The following is an 18,661-nucleotide window of genomic DNA, read 5'->3' on the forward strand; positions in this document are numbered from 1 at the left end:
GATAAGGATCAAAATTGTAATAGTATGTCTTCGGATCATCTTCAACGATATTTCCCAGATCGTCGTCTATAGCCCATTGTGCAGCTCTAGTGCAATGTAAATAAAGTACGTACCTACCTAAAAACAGGAGATATAGTTCTGAGGAGATATAGTTTAAGGCTATGTCAACCTTCATCTATCAAAAGGTACCTCAAGATAGAACTGACTGATACAGTATTTGTCAGGGTATCGATTCCGTGGGGGGTATTTTCATCTTCATCTAAGATACGAAGTCATCGAGATTGTCTTATATACTAGTGGATTGGTATTTAATATTTATAGTGATAATTACGCCACAATTCTAAATTTAAAGTTATCTTTTTTTTTAATTTAAATGAATAAATAATGCTCAACAAGACACCTTTTGGGAAACAAATTGTTTATTGTTGTAACGTATACAGCGAACCTTTAATATACACTACCCTTAACATTAGTTTTTAAACCTTAGTCAAAAAATAAATAAATAAATAAAAAGAAAGAAAGCAAAAAGACAGAAGTGAAGCAAGAGGACGCAAAATTTACATTTAAGCGAAGAAACAGCAAAACCATTGCAGAAATCTGGCGAATTACAATTCAGAGGGATGAAACAGAAAACTTAGGTGCCCATTGGATTGCCGAAGGAATTGTAAAGTGATTATTCGAAACACAATCGGAGATTATTCGATACACAGTAAAGCGATCTTTAAAAACAAAATCTGAGATTGTTAGAAACACAGTAAAGCGAATATTAGAAACACAATCTGAGATTGTTTGAAACACAGTAAAGCGAATATTAGAAACACAACCTGAGATTATTAGAAACACAATCTGAGATTATTCAAAGCACAATCTGAGATTATTAGAAACATAATCTGAGATTATTCAAAGCACAATCTGAGATTATTAGAAACATAATCAGAGATTATTAGAAACACAATCTGAGATTATTAGAAACACAATCTGAGATTATTAGAAGCACAATCTGAGATTATTAGAAACATAATCTCAGATTATTAGAAACACAATCTGAGATTATTCGAAACACAATCTGAGATTATTAGAAACACAGTGAAGCGATTATTAGAAACACAATCTGAGATTATTAGAAACACAATCTGAGATTATTAGAAGCACAATCTGAGATTATTAGAAACATAATCTCAGATTATTAGAAACACAATCTGAGATTATTCGAAACACAATCTGAGATTATTAGAAACACAGTGAAGCGATTATTAGAAACACAATCTGAGATTATTAGAAACACAATCTGAGATTATTAGAAGCACAATCTGAGATTATTAGAAACATAATCTCAGATTATTAGAAACACAATCTGAGATTATTAGAAACACAATCTGAGATTATTAGAAACACAATCTGAGATTATTAGAAGCACAATCTGAGATTATTAGAAACATAATCTCAGATTATTAGAAACACAATCTGAGATTATTAGAAACTCAATCTGAGTTTATTAGAAACACAATCTGAGTTTATTAGAAACACAATCTGAGATTATTAGAAACACAATCTGAGATTATTAGAAACACAATTTGATATTATTAGAAACACAGTAAAGCGATTATTAGAAACACAATCTGAATAAAATTTATCAACATTCGCAATATAACCCTATTATTAACATTCGCGATATTATCTTTTAGATAGTTATGGAATCGATAATGACCGTGATATTAACCTTTTCAATAATTATAGTTATTAATAATAATCATGGTATCATCGCAAACAAAAATTGCTGTTGTCATAATGATCGCGATAATGTCATGATATGAATATGCAGAGCCCGCGCTATAAGGATTTCAAATTATTAGTCAGTAAAAAAGCAAAATATCAAAAGTATTCGCCAATTTTCGAAAGTTTTCGCCAAATGCAAATTTTAACCATTTTTTATGATTAATTTTTTCCGCATAGAAAACTATTTTACTGTAGTTTGTTTCAGGCTTGTATTATTCGGACCAAACTCTAATTTGCTATGCGGAGCATCTACCAAAAATTACTATAATCGAATTAAAAATACTGATTTGTTTAGAAAAACTTATTTAGACGTAATTTTCAGCATCGAGGTAAATATATATTTTTCTTCTCAGTGTAAAAAATCATTCGCCAAAACACAACTTTATTCGCCAAATTTACGACTTTTTCTCATTTGGAGAGGTGGCGATTACTTAGCGTGGGCCCTGAATTTTGGTATTATTGCATTCAATAATTATTACTGCCGTTCATAATTGCGATAATGTTGAATTTGATACGCCTATTGCTTATTATCGGTAGCCGGTGCGACCCTGGTAAACCCGAATCAAGCGTTCTTCTTTCGTGTTGGGCGAATCATGATCCCTATAACCGATAAATACCCATAATATTACTATTTTATTAGTTCCATTTTAAACATTTAAAGGAACTCCAAATGAAATCAACTAATATATTCAATTTTCATGGATCCTTGCGCATTAGTTCGTATTTGCCAGTTTATAGAAGAATATTCGATGAAATCCTGATATTCCAAATGAAATCGACTAATCTATTCAATTTTCATGAATCCTTTCGTATTGGTTCGCATTTGCCAGTCTATAGAAAAAAATTAGGTGAAATTCCAAATGAAATCAACTAATCTATTCAATTTTCACGGATCCTTTTGTATTAGTTCGTATTTGCCAGTCTATCAAAGAAAATTAGATGAAATTCTGAAATTCCGAATAAAATCAACTAATCTATTAAATTTCCATGGATCCTCTCGTATTAGTTCGTATTTGTAAGTCAATGGAAGAAAATTCTATAAAAATCTGAAATTCCAAATGAAATCAATTAATCTGTTAAATTTTCATGGATCCTTTCGTATTAGTGCGTATTCGCCAGTCTGTAGAAGAAAATTTAGATGAAATCCTGAAATTCCAAATGAAATCAACTAATCTATTCAATTTTCACGGATCCTTTCGTATTAGTTCGTATTTGCCAGTCTATAGAAGAAAATTAGATGACATTTGGTAATGTTACTTCCCGTAATTGATTAGCGCCCATGACAAACAGACTTCAATGCACTCATTCGAATAGCCTGTGATTAAAATTCTCTCAACCATTTCGCCTTTTTTGTTCGTGGACTCATCATTAAGATGTTTAACTCAACTAGAACATATTCTGAACTCACTAGACCAGTAAGAATAGTTCGTCAAAAATGTATAAATTTTTAATTGTAGTTATTTTTATTAAATTACTATTTTATTTATTTCAAATATTTATTTATTGCAGGGATGAAGGTCCACGCCAAATAGTGAATGTATAAGCGAGGACAACAACCTGCGTATTTAAAAAAAAATAAAATGTTTTCTTTTAACTCTTTAGTTTAAGTTGTTTAAAATGTTAAATGACTTAACTACGTTTTTACTAACTCGTTGGACTTCGTGTGGTGAAATATTGCACAATCAGAATTTCCATCCGTTCTTTTTACAACTAATCAATCTTTTCTTCATCACGACCAGTAGAATTTATCATTCTTTAATATCCAATTAGAATTTATTGTCATGATCAGAATACAAGCTTTAATCTTTCCTTGATCACTGTTGGCAGAATTTATAGTTCTTTATTCATGACATAGAATTTATTGTCATGATCAGAATGCAATCTTTAATCTTTTCTTGATCCCTGATGGTAGAATTTATCGTTCTTTAATCATCACATAGAATTTCTCCTCATGATGACAATACGATTTTTAATCGTTTATAAGATCACTGCAGACAGAATTTATCATTCTTCTTGCACTAATGATGTCAACACATGATGTTTCTAAAATGCAACTACCATCTGAAAAAACCACAAAACTTCCGGCTGTTATTCTTGAAGAAAAATAAAACCAAATTATTTTTTAAAAATTAACTGATCTTCTAATTATTTTTCTGCCGTTTACTTTAATGAGCAACCTCCTGTTTCTCAGTAGTTACGAAATTCCAGTTTTATTTCAGTTCCTCACGGGATTTCTACAAATGACACATTTTTGTGTTTACTTTAATCCATATTCAAGACAGTAGCCTCGTAATTTCGAAACCAACCCAAAAGACAAGGGAAAGGGGGAGCCAGGAGGAAAGTACCCAGAAGAAGAGAAGGAAATTCCTAGATCAAACATTGGGACAAACTCACCTTCGTGGAGAACGTTTCGATGGAACTAACTCGCATCTACGTTACATGGTGTGGAATACCTAGAAAAACCTCACATGTTTAGCCCGACGGCAAGAAGATTCTAACTAACCAATGATCCATCCAACACTGAGGATGTTTTACGTCTGCACTGTGGTCGGCACGAGTCGAGAGCAGATATCGTATTTCAGAGTCGAGGGTCTGTATTGCCCCATTGGATGTATCAGTTTCTATATTTTTAGTTATAATTCTTATTACGTGCTAAGTGTAAAATTTTTGCCTTACGCCGAACATCTTTAAGTGCTCTAAAAAATTCAATCACTGATTCCAATACGTTTTTTTCAAGAAATTATTAATTTATAAAAATAATTTGTGCTTCTACACTATTTTCTTAATACTTTCCACACAATTTAATAACGAATTAATGTTTTATATAATGGATGCATTTTTTATGATATTTATATATTATTATTCATGTTTTATAGTTCAACTTTGATCTTTCAATTGGGTACTTGCACTTCGAGAAGAAGAAGATCAATCATACCCACACATGTGAACTATGACGTCAGCGCCCGCTGATCGTCAAAATAAACAAAATGGCTTGTCAAAGTTGAGTTAAGTTTCTCCACATGAATTAGAATGCTAATTAACTTGCAGTTAATTAGATAAAGTGCCGTCAAGCGTATTGAATTTGTTAAAATATAATTCCTTCTTAGATTTATTATTTGTTTATGTATTTTACTGTAACAAGAGATATATTTTTATTTTGCGCACCTGGCAACTTCGATGGATAATTAGTTTCTTTATGTTCTACATGGCTTCGAGCCTTGTGTTAAATAAGAAATAGATGGTCAAGAATTGAAATCATTGTGAAAGAATTTTGTGAAGGATTATAGAATGTATCACTTATGAGAATTGATACTTGACGGGGTAAGCTAACTCGAAATAGAATGGAAAGAACAGCTGCTAATGTAAACAAAGCCACGCTTTTACTTGCAGGTGTCCAATTGGCAACCCTAACATAAATAGTAACTTAACATAACTATCAAATTGGGCACAATCTGTAAATTACAAAAAAAATATATGCTTATTTAGAATTGTTTGTAAATTGAAAAAGTATTAAATATAGAAGGAGTGTCCAAAAAAAATCGAAAATTTGGACTTTTCCTTTATCAAGTAACCAATAAAAAATGCCAGAGATCCATAATCACAACGCATTTATTAAATAGTTAAAAAGGAATTTTGATCTTCTCCAGTAATTTAATTCATAAACTCGGTAAAAAAATAAACATATCGCCTTTTTTTAAATAAAAACAATTTTTAGAAATAAAAGTCAAAATCGTTTGCTTGCAAAATCGTTAAGAAAAAAATGAAAAAAAGAGCGTTCTTTTCTTCCATTTTAAACATTAAAATAACACTAAATCAAACGAAATAAATCAAAATTCTTTTAGGTAAATAAATAGTTTCATATGAGCGGCATGCATAAAATATAGAAATAATATTTAACCTATCTCTTTTAGATAGTGAAAATATATATGTGTTCATTCTTTTATGTTAAAAGAAAATGGCGCTAAGATCGTTTGCTAAGGTCATTTAAAATCAACTAATTACGCATTACTACAGGAACTTAATAAAATGTTAGCAGTTAAAACGCTAAAACATATCACCGGGGATGCGTTAAATAAACTGGAAACCACAGCGAAATTGCATAAAACGCATCACAATATTTTAAGAAGACTTAGTAAACTTCATGGTCGTATGCGTCGTCAATTTTAAAGCGAGTTCATTTTATCGTCGTCAACTATGCATTATGCTCCAATAATTTCTTCATTAATTTGGAAAATATCGCTCCAATAGTTTAGCTACGAGAGTATTTGAAATATTGATCCAAGCCATATAATGTTAGCAATTTTGAGCATACCTTTGAAAATATTAATGCGAATTGAAAACTTTTTGCACTTAAGTTTGTACGTATAGTCTGTTTTATTCCATTTAGCTTGTTTAGTCAATTACTCAATGATTAATAATAGATTTCAATAGTTATTTGTATTATTTTATGTAATTTAATAGTCTTCAAAGTACAAAGAAACCTCTCCGGAGCGACCCACCACTCTCTGTTCCACAGTAAAATGATCGTTAATGAAGGTTGGTCGTTATTAGGGTTAACTTCCATTGACTTCAAAATGTTATCGATTGATTGATATTTGATTTTTTGTAAACACTTTTAATTTCAGTCAGTGTCCCTCGTGTTTTAGTCAAAAACCGAATTGATGAGTAAAATTTAGCTTCAATAAAAATGATCCCTACTAATGTAATTATGAGTAAAAACAAATTTACCAATTATGACTGATAGAACTATTTTAAATAAATGAACAATTATGTTTCAGTTTGCATCTAATTTCATTATAAAAATTGGTTAGCTTTAAGAAATGAGAGGTTTGTTTGAGATGCTCAGTTTTTTCTAGAATAACTTTTTTTTCTTCCTAATTTAACTTTCAACTCTAAAAAAAAAATCATTGATAACCTCATCTTCAGTGCCCTCTGCATCAAGAGGTTGTTCCAAAGATAGTCAAAAAGAGCTCTCTAAATATAAATCTCACACAAATATTTTGAATACATTTTAACGTTTATTTGCTACTTATTTGTTTGGTTAATATTTTTTGTTTTGATATTTTTTCGTGTTTCCTTGTTAGACCTTTTCCACATTTGATGCAGAGGTGTGTCCCGTCGATAGGAGAGGTTTTGATGGTCTCTTTGGAAGGTTTTCTTCACACCAAGTTTAATGGCAAAAAATTCCGTGTCTCATAAAAGTGGTCGTAATAGAGGAGGTCGCTACATAGAGGTGGTCATTTCTAAAGGTTTCACTGTATATTTAAATTATGACAAACAACTATCGTGAGCCATGGTGGCTCAGGGGATAGAGCGCTCGCCTCCCAATGAGGTGAACCGGGTTCGAATCTCAGCGGTGGCTGGTCGATACGAATTTCGCATCCAGCTTACACCGACCACAGTGCTGACTTGAAATATCCTCAATGGTAGACGGATCATGGGCTAGAGTCCCCTTGCCACCAGGTTAACCGTGGGAAATTCTCGTGGTCTTCCTCTCCATGTAACGCAAATGCGGGTTAGTTGCATCAAAAAGTCCTCTACGAAAGCAAATTTCTCCCAGTACTTGATCCAGAAGTTCCCTTGTCTTCTGTATTGGGTTCAAAATTACAAGGCTACGGAGTTGAACATTAGTAGTAGTCGTAAACCCAAAAATATTGGGTCTGCTGTTCAACGACGGTTATTAAAAAAAAAAAAAAAAAAAAAAAAAACGTGAGACGTGGTGGTTTAGGGGAAAGAGCGCTCGTCTCCCAATGAGGTGAACCGCTTTCGAATTCCGGCAAAGACTGGTTTATTCGAATTCCGCACCCGGCTCGCACCGACCGCAGTGCTAATGTAAAATATTCTCAGTGGTAGACGGATCATGGGATAGAGTCCTCCTGCCGTCAGGCTAACCGTGGGAGGATTTCGTTTTTTTTTTCCTTTCCCTTTAATGCAAATGTGGGTTAGTTCCATTAAAAGTAACCAAGGTAAATATTCCCCAATATTTGATCCAGGAGTTCCTTTGTCTTCCGTATTGGGTTCAAAATTACAAGGATACGGAGTTGAACATTAGCAGTCGTAAACCAAAAATTTGGCCGGCTGTTGAACGACGGTAATAAAATTATAAAATAAAAAGCAACCAACGTGAAACACAAAATTTGAAGGAAAAAAATACAAATCCAGTCTGTAACGAATAACAATTTAAATAATAATAATACTTTTTTTTAATTAAAAAAAACGTATTTTTATGAAAAATGCTAATTATAAATCGAAAAGGGTTTTCTAATTTAAAATAATTTTTTAATATTGTAAGCAATGGGGTGCATTTTAGACAAGCACAATCAAAAATTTCTGAGAAGTTTTTTTTTTTTTTTTCTAAAGATTTTCCATTTCTAAAGATTTGAAAGATATTACAAAGTTAAAGGAAATACAAGAATATTTATAATGAATGACATCCTTTTTTTGTTACATTGAACAAAAGAAAAAAATTCCTAAAAGCTGAAGTTCATTATTCGAAAGTTATAAATGCAAAAGAAAAAAAGGAAGTGATACGTGTAATCAAAACAACATTAATTGTTTAAATACTGTCGAGTTTTTGAGTAATCGGCTGAAAATAAAAGCAACTGATGAGTTAACGAACATTAAAGATGCTGCTTTGTGAAAAAAGCATTTTGTATTATTTATATGATTTGAAACTTGGTCTTTTTGAATGTGGTGTCACATTTTAGGAGATTTTTACGGCAGCTTTCCCCTTAAAAATGTTTTAAACAATTAAAATAGTTTATTTTTTTAATTTTATTTAAATCAAATGTATTTTTTAAATATTCGTTTCCTTTTTCAGGAAAAACGTCAGAAGATTAGCCAGAATAAGTTTCAAACGATTTGAATTAACTTATGATTCAGGAATCGTTTTCTTAAATTTAAACTATCACCTTATTTATCTCATGTACCATAAATACAGTTTCGAAAGTTTTTTTATTTTTTTACAAGTTTAGACTGCTTGAAAAATTAAAAAAGAAAAAGGAAGAAGAATCTGGAGAAGAAATTATTTATTAATAAAAAAAAATAAAAAAAGAACTTCGGTACCAGCATTCCAAGTAACTCTACCATATAATTAATTAGAATTTCAAAAATTCATATCAACAACGCTATCATATCGTGTTGCAAGTTTGAATCAACTAATAATTGACTAATATGAACATAATAAAATTCAAATAACGTTCAAGATGAAATGATATGCAGTTAAAACAATTTATTTTGTTAGGTTTTTTAATATATCTTAGCAATTAATTTAAATTTATTATTGATTATAATTTATATATTTTATTACATATCATAAATTATATTAACTAATATTATATGTATTAATTAATATAATTTATTAGTAATTAATTTTAATTTAAAGACCTATAAGAAGAGATGTAATGCAGACGAGAACTATGTAAAAATAACTGTTTAATAATTATTATAGAATAAAATGTTATTATTCATTTTTGTTATTATTCAATAAAATGTTATTGATACATAACCAACTCACTGAACTCATCTTCATAGTAGTCTAGTGTAATAGTGAAACCACTTATTTATGACAAAATTATGTATTTATCAAAAATTTTAATAATTTTAACCTTATAAATAACAAGATTTTTTTAATCAATCACCTAAAATTGAGAAAATATAAACACAATGAATGTGAATATTATGACTACAATTCTTATAACCTTTCCTAATCATCAAACATTTTTCCGTACCGTAAAGGGTTAAAATGTATTTTAACAATGAATAAATTATTTATTATTTTTAAACATTCATTATATTATTTTTAAAAAATGTAAGACTACGCAGACTTAGATGAGAATTATACGTTATAAGCAGAAAAAAAAACCACAATCGACCTATAAATATCGCTTTTTTTTCACTTTTTACAATTTTTTTCTTTAGAAAGTAGCACTCTTACGAGGAAGAAATAGGTTAATTTAATTTTATTAATTTGAACACGATGCCAACATTAAGAATAATCTTATGAATTTTTTTTAAAATTTTATTTGCTTACAGTGATTTTAGAATTCTATCACGGCTGAAGTTCAATGCCACTGAAAAGAAATTTACCCAAATGCACTGCAAATTGCTCTTTTAACAATGAATTCGCGGGAAGGAAAGAATCATGCTCTATTTTCAATTTTTATAATTTAGGCACGGACAGCGCTCATATTTTTTTCTTCTTAATTTTATTTTCGGAAAATCAAATTGTGTTTCAAATAAATTGACATTATGTAATAGATTAGCATATGTGATATGATGAGGTTATTTAAAAATTCTGCGAAAAGTTCTTTTTACTTTAGTGAAATTAAGAAAAATCGGTACTTATCGGTAATAGGTACCTTATTTTGGCAATTGCTTTTCCAAGTTGTCGCCAACACGAACCCCATTATAGGTACCCTATTTTGGCGACTACTTTTCCAAGTTGTCGCTAACAGGAACCCCATTTGATTCCCATAACCCAGTGTTTCCCAAAGTGTGGTACGCGTACCCCCAGGGGTACGAGTACAGTTTAGAGGGGGTACGCTTTCTTATTCGAAATATCTTCCAACCAAAGAAAATTTTAAAAATTTTTATTCAAAATCAAAGCTATCCATGAAAATTTCCGATTGCGTATTTTTTGCAGAGTTAATATTTAGTGGGTGTCAACAGCCAGTTGTGATTTTTAGCTTTAGTGCAATTTTTTTTTACAGTAAAAAATACATTCATTTTTTTATTAGTTTTACACAGCGTTACGAAAAATTTAGAAAGGGTACGCAAAAGTCATAAGTTTGGGAAACACTGCCATAACCGATTAGTGCCGAATTTTAATACTGCGATATACTTAACAATATGGCTCTACATTTTTTTTTCAATTTAAGTAATTTTTTATTATTTTTACAAAGCTTAATATTCCCGGTTTTGAAAATAAAATGTCTCAACACTCATAATATAGTATTCAGTAATAAAGAAGATTTTGAGAATAGATAGATTTTCAGATAAGAAGATTTTGCCTTCACAAGGTATTTGTCCATCTTACATTAGCACATAAAAAATTTGAACGTCTTACATGAAGAAACCTAACCTACGGTAAACACGTGGTTGCGGATATCTGCGGCAGTGTGGCATAGGTAATATTGCCCGCCTCTGTGACTTCGCTCGCCAGGCTAAGCAAAACGAGCAACAATTCCAGAATCTTCCACGGCGAAGTTCAGTGCATGCCGTTAAAAAAAAATAGTTTTATTTAACTTTTTTAAGCTCATCGACGAAAGATTTTTGCTATTTAAAACTTTCTTTCATAATATTAAGACGCAGGAGTTTAGACTTAATTGATATAAGTCTTAAATGTTTTCACTCAAATACATAATTTAAGTACTTTTGGGGAATCTATCCGCATGTTCGTACGTCCAGCAGTGGACACGGTTCCTAGCAAAAAGTAAATCATCGTAGAGATACGGTTCCCAGTAAAACACCGCAGTTAAGCATCGCTGGCTGCGGTCAACAAGCGGGAGGGTGACAAATTTTGTCAGTCTGCGTAGGGACCGAGGGTAAGTGGTATCGGTCCTCGTTAAACTGTTCTGCCGTAAAGTGCTCGAATTCGGGCGTAGGTCGTCCGGCTACCAAAGTAGGGGAGCTATCCTCTCTGCAGAGGATCAAAAATAGAGATGGCATGTCTTCGGATTATCCTCAGGGATGTTTCCCAGACCGTCGCCAATACCGACCGAGTATGCAAATGAAACTCCATTGTGCAGCTCTGGTGCGACGTAAATGAAGTACCTACCTAAGTACCTTATAAATAAGCGTAGGAAACCTTACAGTATGGTTACTTTTAATTAGAGTACTGTAAATGGGGCAGAGTTGCACATGCGAGTGCAAGAATCTCACCGAACTCAGCTCATGTGGACCCGCAAGTATTTCATCAAACAAGTAAAATTATTGGAACTTTCATACGCTACGGACCGATGGTATGCCGAAATGAAATTGTGTTTGAATGAATTGTGTTGTTGTTGCTGTTGTTAATTTACGTCGCCCTGGAGCTGCACAATGGGCTATTGGCGACGGTCTGGGAAACATCCCGGAGGATGATCCGAAGACATGCCATCACAATTTTGATCCTCTGCGGAGGGGATGGCACCCCCGCTTCGGTAGCCCGACGACCTGCGCGCGAACTCGAGCACTTTACGGTAGCACAGTTTAACGAGGACCAATACCGCACACCCTCGGTCCCTACGCAGACTGATCCAAGTGGTCACCCACCCACACACTGACCGTAGCCAGTGATGCTTGACTTCGGTAATCTGCTGGGAACCGTGTCCTAACGATCAGTCCACTGCGGGACTTGAATGAATTGTGAAAACGTTGAATAAATAGAAAGTACAACGTGAAAACCACGCTTTTGCATAATACGTGGCGAAAATCGACAAGGTAAAGAAAAAAAAATCTCATTTTCTAAAAGGGAAAATTAAGCACTTTTTAAAAACTCCCAATAAAAAAGCACCCTAAAGGGTATTTTTAAAAAAAAATCGAAAATAAGCACCTTTAATCTTAATCTAATTTGTAGATGTCATATCATCCGAAATCCACTTTTTCGAATATTTCACCTAATAAGACAAATTTATTTGTATTTTCAAAATTAAATTTCTCAAGTCCGATTTCGCTTAAATTTTTCCGTGTAAAATGACATTCTTTAAAACGATGTAAAAAATTGTATATACAAATTTTTTTCCAACTATTATTAAATAAAATATAATAAATATTTACTAAAAGTTTTTTTTTTTTTTTTGCGTGGAATTATCTTTGGATAAACGAATTTCACAATTGCGTGTAAAAAATGTTCAACTCTCTTAAAATATTATCGAGAAATGGAGAAAATTTGCAAAAAGTAAAATTATCTCTTAAAGGGATCCAAAAAGAATTAATCCAAACTTCTGACTGCTCTCCTGATCAAACTATGGGGATCATATTTTCCAGATTGCGACTACCCCCTATACTTTGGGGGTCTGAAATCCGAATCTGTCGAGGAAAAAAAAAGGTATGTTTATTCAAAGAAAGTGCTTTTTTGTTTACTTTAGCAAGAGCGGGTAGAAGAGTTAAATCCACGGTTAACAGCAAACGATATTCAACTCTAGTTAAACTCACGAGACAAAGATTATTAATAATCAAAACACTAATCAACATCGATTTTTGGAAAATTTCACAATGGCAAAAGAGTTAAGAGTAAATCATAATAATCTTCTAAAATATATCAATAACATAATGAGCTGTGATTGCACGGCGGTAAAGGCACTTGACTGTCATTGTGCATAGCGTAAGATCAGACTTAAAGCACACCTAGCTTCAGGTCAGTGGGTACCAGCTTGACATTTGGGAAGTAAAGGTGGCGAGTGCGCAGGGCTAACCACATTGCCACCACCAAGGTGGAGCCTTAACCTCCATCACCCCCTTGGCTGTTGCGGAAATGGCTTATTTAATAATTATTGTCATTATTACTATTTATTTACAAATGTGTAATAAATGTGAATCTTAAGAATAATTTTAATAATAAAAGATAAATTTAAAAAAAAAAACTATTTAAACGTAGAAGCCTTTTAACCTTTTTTTCTTTGCCTTGCGAAAACCAGGTAAACAATTAAAGATACAAATTCTTCCAGAAACTTGCTGCAAGAAAAATTATAATTTTTTATTGGAGTTGCGATTTTAATCCATGAAAAGTAATTACGCAAATTCTTAAAAATTTTAAATTTCCAAGTAATAAGAAAACTCGTGTAAGGAAAAAAAAGTTCACCTTTTTAAAAATTACTTTAATTAAATTTTATAAATGGATAGGAGAAATTGAAAGATAGATGGTAAAACCATAAAAAAGCTGATTTTAGGTAATAAAAATTTAGTAGTAAGTTATTGTTAAAGTAATAGTTGATTTCTGCGAGTTTCAAGCCTAAAATTAAAATTGTTTTTCGTTAAATATATTTTGCGGTGATTTTGCTTGCTTTTTTTGATCGATTCTTCCAACAACTGGTTCATAACAATACCTTGTCATTATTTTACTATGAATCACGTTTTATAAATCCAAATTTTGGCATTATTGCTTCATTATTAGTCCTTACGTTCAATAATGGATACACACTCTGCGAAAAAGATACGGCCCTAAAGAAGGTCGTGAACGAAAAAAATGAGATAATATATATAGAATAAATAATTTAATTAAAATTTTTTTTTTCGAATTTCTTTAACCAAAACCTGTTCAAAACAAATATAAACAAAAGGTTTATTTAAAAACTGAAGAAATAATAACTATACATATAAAGTAAAACATTAAAAATAAAAATTTCAAAAGAAAGTTGCTAACCTGCAATCATTTTATTCTTAAAAAAAAAAAAAAAAAAAAAAAAGAAGAAAAAAAACAGCGAATTCAAAACTTCTTTTTTTTTTCAATTCATAAATATTTATATTCGTACTTTTTAAACATTATATGCACTTTAGTTCAATTTTTAAAACAGATTGATCTTGCTTTTAATAATATTTAAGTTATTATCAATTGATAAATAATAATCAAGTTGTTATAAATTAATATAAAACCATATTCATAGCGGCTCCAAAAGCAATTTTGTGGACCCCCAATCAAAGATTTAAACGCTCATTAAAATCTTAAATTAGGTACTTACTGAATTTCAGAATCATCGTGTTCTATAAATGTGAGCGAACTCTTCCGTAGAATGCTCTTAACGGGTAGTTTTGTTAAATTTTCCGTCATGATCACGAAAGTTCCGCGGTTTTTTTATGGTTTCGTTTAAACCTTCTTCACAGCTGATTTGAAAATTTCTTCTCCAGAGAGAGAGAGAAAAAAAAGAAAACAATATCTTTCACACTAACGCAGCACGAACACCGGCAAATAGATTCTGCCTTCTCGTCTATCAGAGAGAAGAAAACGTTGGCGGCATCACCGAACGATGGCAAACAGAAAACTGTTTCCAACCATCGCCAATGGTTGCCTCTTCACTTCGCCAAATTTGGTGAGTAAAATTTATAGTTCAGTAGGGCAAGATACTATACTAACGGCATTTTATCCGAATGGAATTTTAATTCGTTTATTTATTTATTTATTGTTTTTTCAGGTATTTGATGCTAATTGTGCAAATTGAATTTTTTATTTTTGATACTATATGGTTTTATGTTTTAATGCAAAATAATATTTTTATGCGTTTAATTCTTAAATATTGTTTGAACCCCGAAACGGTGTATTACAAAAGTATGACCTGTCCACTTCCGTATCCATAAAGGTCAAAAGGCTGAATAAAAACATTTAGATATTTTGTAATTCTTTTTTTTTTTCATTTAACGGGAAATTATGATTAGAAATATAAAGAGTCATTGATTTAACCTGTAACAGAATTCATTATTTTATTTTATTTATTCATTTTCGCTTTTGCTGAAGGATAATACTGTAATATATATATATATATATATATATATATATATATATATATATATATATATATATATATATATATATATATATATATATATATATATATATATATATATATATATATATATATATATATATATATATATATATATAAGTTCAAAATGAAGAATAAAACAAAGAAAAATTATAGACATATGAAAAAAAGGGGGTGGGAAATAATAAGTAAAAAAACAACAAACAAAATTTTATTTAAAAAAAAAAAAAAAAAAGTGAAATAATAATTAAAAAACCGGAAAAAAAGATAAAATCTCTTCAGCCCACACGATTATATCCGCAAAACAGAGTGCTTTCTGATATTGTATCAATAAAGCCAAAGCAAAATACATTAATACAATAGTGTGAGGAGCACTCAAAAAATTTTTTTTTATAAAATAACTACATAAAAATAGATCATAAAAAGTAAATATAACATGTAAAAACAGATAATAAAATAAAATAAAAAGAAAAAATAAAATAAAAAACATTAAAAAGGGGGGACTATAAAGCGAGTAGCAAAATCATAACAACTTACATGGACAGTTATTTTTCAAGAATGATTTAAAAATGTTTTCGCAGAAAGATTGCCAGATAACAAAATATGAAAACAAAAGCGCAAATTGAGTGTAACAAAAGGGTTCTAAATTATGATCAATTTTTAAAATTATCCAGTATAATATTACCTTGTGCACATCCATTTCGGGCCCATCCTTGGTAACTAACAAATCAAAACTCAGAATAACAAATCACTTCAGCAGTGCAGTAAGAACGACACTTTATAGAGAAGGAATGTATAGAGAAGGAATGTGTATTATGTAAGAACCACGCTTTTGTTTTCATATTTTGTAATCTGGCAATCTTTCTGCGAAAACATTTTTAAATCATTCTTGAAAAATAACTGTCCATGTAAGTTGTTATGATTTTGCTACTCGCTTTATAGTCCCCCCTTTTTAATGTTTTTTATTTTTATTTTATTTTTTCTTTTTATTTTATTTTATTATCTGTTTTTACATGTTATATTTACTTTTTATGATCTATTTTTATGTAGTTATTTTATAAAAAAAATTTTTTTGAGTGCTCCTCACACTATTGTATTAATATATTTTGCTTTGGCTTTATTGATACAATATCAGAAAGCACTCTGTTTTGCGGATATAATCGTGTGGGCTGAAGAAAAGATTATATCTTTTTTTCCGACTTTTTTTCCGGTTTTTTAATTATCATTTCACTTTTTTTTTTTTTTTTAAATAAAATTTTGTTAGTTGTTTTTTTACTTATTATTTCCCACCCCCTTTTTTTCATATGTCTATAATTTTTCTTTGTTTTATTCTTCATTTTGAACTTATCTAATGAGTGCTGTTTACTTGCAGCTTAAGCGCAATAAATGTTACTTATTGTTTCTCTTAACTTTCTTAGTGTTTTCTTGTATTTATTTATATATATATATATATATATATATATATATATATATATATATATATATATTGAATCGAACGCAATTTTTAATCCGGAAATATCATCAGTTTCTTAAAATTATTTATTTAATAGAATGTTTTTTTTTTCTTGCTTGATATCTTTTATGTTTGTTGTTTGTAACGCTTTAAAACAATAATAAAAAGCAATCTAATTTAATCGAGTGAGCTGACTGTGAAATTACATTTTGTTTTCTAGCTTTTAAAATTAATAATTTTTTTTTAAATGCTTAAAAATTTTTTTTTTAATTTAATTAAATTTTAAATACTTTTAATACTTTTTTTCTTCTCTTTTTCAAAAATACTTTTCTTTTTTATTTATTCCCTCTTTTCCTGTAATTGTTTTTTTTTTTTTTTGTTGCATTTTTTTCTCTTAAAAAGAGTTTTATACCCTTGCAGCTTATGCGCTGTTAACACTAGATTGCCCAAGGAAGTCATTTTGACTGCTTTTAATTTCAATTAGAAAAACAATGATGTATACAATGACACAATTTCTTAGAATTTTGTGACTTTTTGAACAACATATAATTATTTTTTTTTTGTTAATATTTACTAATACAGAACTGTATATAATATAAAAAATATTAAAAATTAATTTTAAACTAATTTATTGACGCATTCACAATCTAGTCATTTTGACTGCTTTTCGGCAATATAGGTATATAATAATTTTCCGTCTTTCTAGTGTTAATAAAAATTATTAATTCTTTGTTTAGCTTTTGTTTCTTTGTGAACTTCTCTTTTGTTTATTTTTTGTTGCGTTGTTGTTGTTGCTTACATGAAGAAAAAAAATCTTTTGTATTATGATAAATCGCGTGCAGGACCAACTGGCAAACGTAAGCAGCTAGTACGAAGTCTATTTAAATATGAAATAGACAATTATAAATGCAGCACCGAAGGAATATTCGAACAAAAACAACTTTTTGGCAGAAAAGAAATAATTTTGTAATGCATTTTAAGTTATTGAATTCAACGAATTATAAGGCTCTTAATATGTGATCATCCACTAATAATGTCACGCTTAAAAGGAAGGCGTGGAACAGTTCGTGACAAGAGGGTGGGAGGGTTAACAAGAAGCGTGACATCCCACATTTTGATAAGGATAAAAACATTTTAAACGAACACATTAACTATTTTTATAATTCTTATTGTCACATTTTTTTCATTTTTTACACGCTTATACCCTAGTACATTTTTAGTCACTAGAACACTATAAATACAAATATAGTCATTGTTATTGTTATGTTCTCAAATGCCGGTACTTAAAGTTATAAAGTCATAATTAAAGTTAAAACTTTAAATGTGATCTAGAACGAGATACTTTGTTTCTGCTCGTCCAATCCAATGTTCTTTCCAATGAGGGGAACCGGGTTCGAATCCCGGCGATGACTGACCAAAACGAATTACGCATCCGGCCTGCACGGACGACAGTGCTGACGGGAAATATCCTCGGTGGTAGACGGATCATGGGTTAGAGTCCCCTTGCCGTTAGGCTTACCTTGGGAGGTTCTCGAGGTCTTCCTCTCCATGTAACGCAAATGTTGGTTAGTTCCATCAAAAAGTTCTCCTAATACTTGATCCAGGAGTTCCCTTGTCCTTTGGATTGGGTTCAAAATTACAAGGCTACGGCGTTGAACATTAGTAGTCGTAAACCCAAAAATTGGGTCGGCTGTTCAACGACGGTTACAAAATTAAATATAAAAAGGATTATATATGGTAATGCAATTTGCAACGTGTTGATAAGTGGAGGGGTAGGGGTATAACACAAGATCGATTTCTTCGTCAAAGGCAGTAGCATTGCTAAAGGCACATCGTTTTATTATTATTATTATTTTAATAAATATGTCATTATCATGAATATTTTATAATATTTTTTTAAATGACTTTTTTTCACGGTTGTTTCTTAAAATTTTTCTTCATTTCAGAAACGTGTTTACTGTAATGTTTACCACAT

General features: G+C 30.6%; 1 protein-coding gene across 1 annotated transcript in view; it reads right to left on the reverse strand.

Annotated features, from left to right (window-relative positions):
- LOC107454197 (uncharacterized) overlaps positions 1-14,748 on the reverse strand; it is a 71,963-nt gene extending 57,215 nt beyond the window's left edge. Inside the window, exon 1 of the mRNA XM_043045840.3 lies at positions 14,436-14,748. Coding sequence (XP_042901774.2) covers positions 14,436-14,524 — 89 coding nt within the window. The 5' untranslated portion in view covers positions 14,525-14,748. The remainder of the gene's footprint in view (positions 1-14,435) is intronic.
- Positions 14,749-18,661: the final 3,913 nt, after the last annotated feature.

Source organism: Parasteatoda tepidariorum, chromosome 4 (assembly GCF_982258835.1).
Source record: "Parasteatoda tepidariorum strain Cologne lab strain chromosome 4, Ptep-v5.0, whole genome shotgun sequence".
NCBI classification, from domain to species: domain Eukaryota; kingdom Metazoa; phylum Arthropoda; class Arachnida; order Araneae; family Theridiidae; genus Parasteatoda; species Parasteatoda tepidariorum.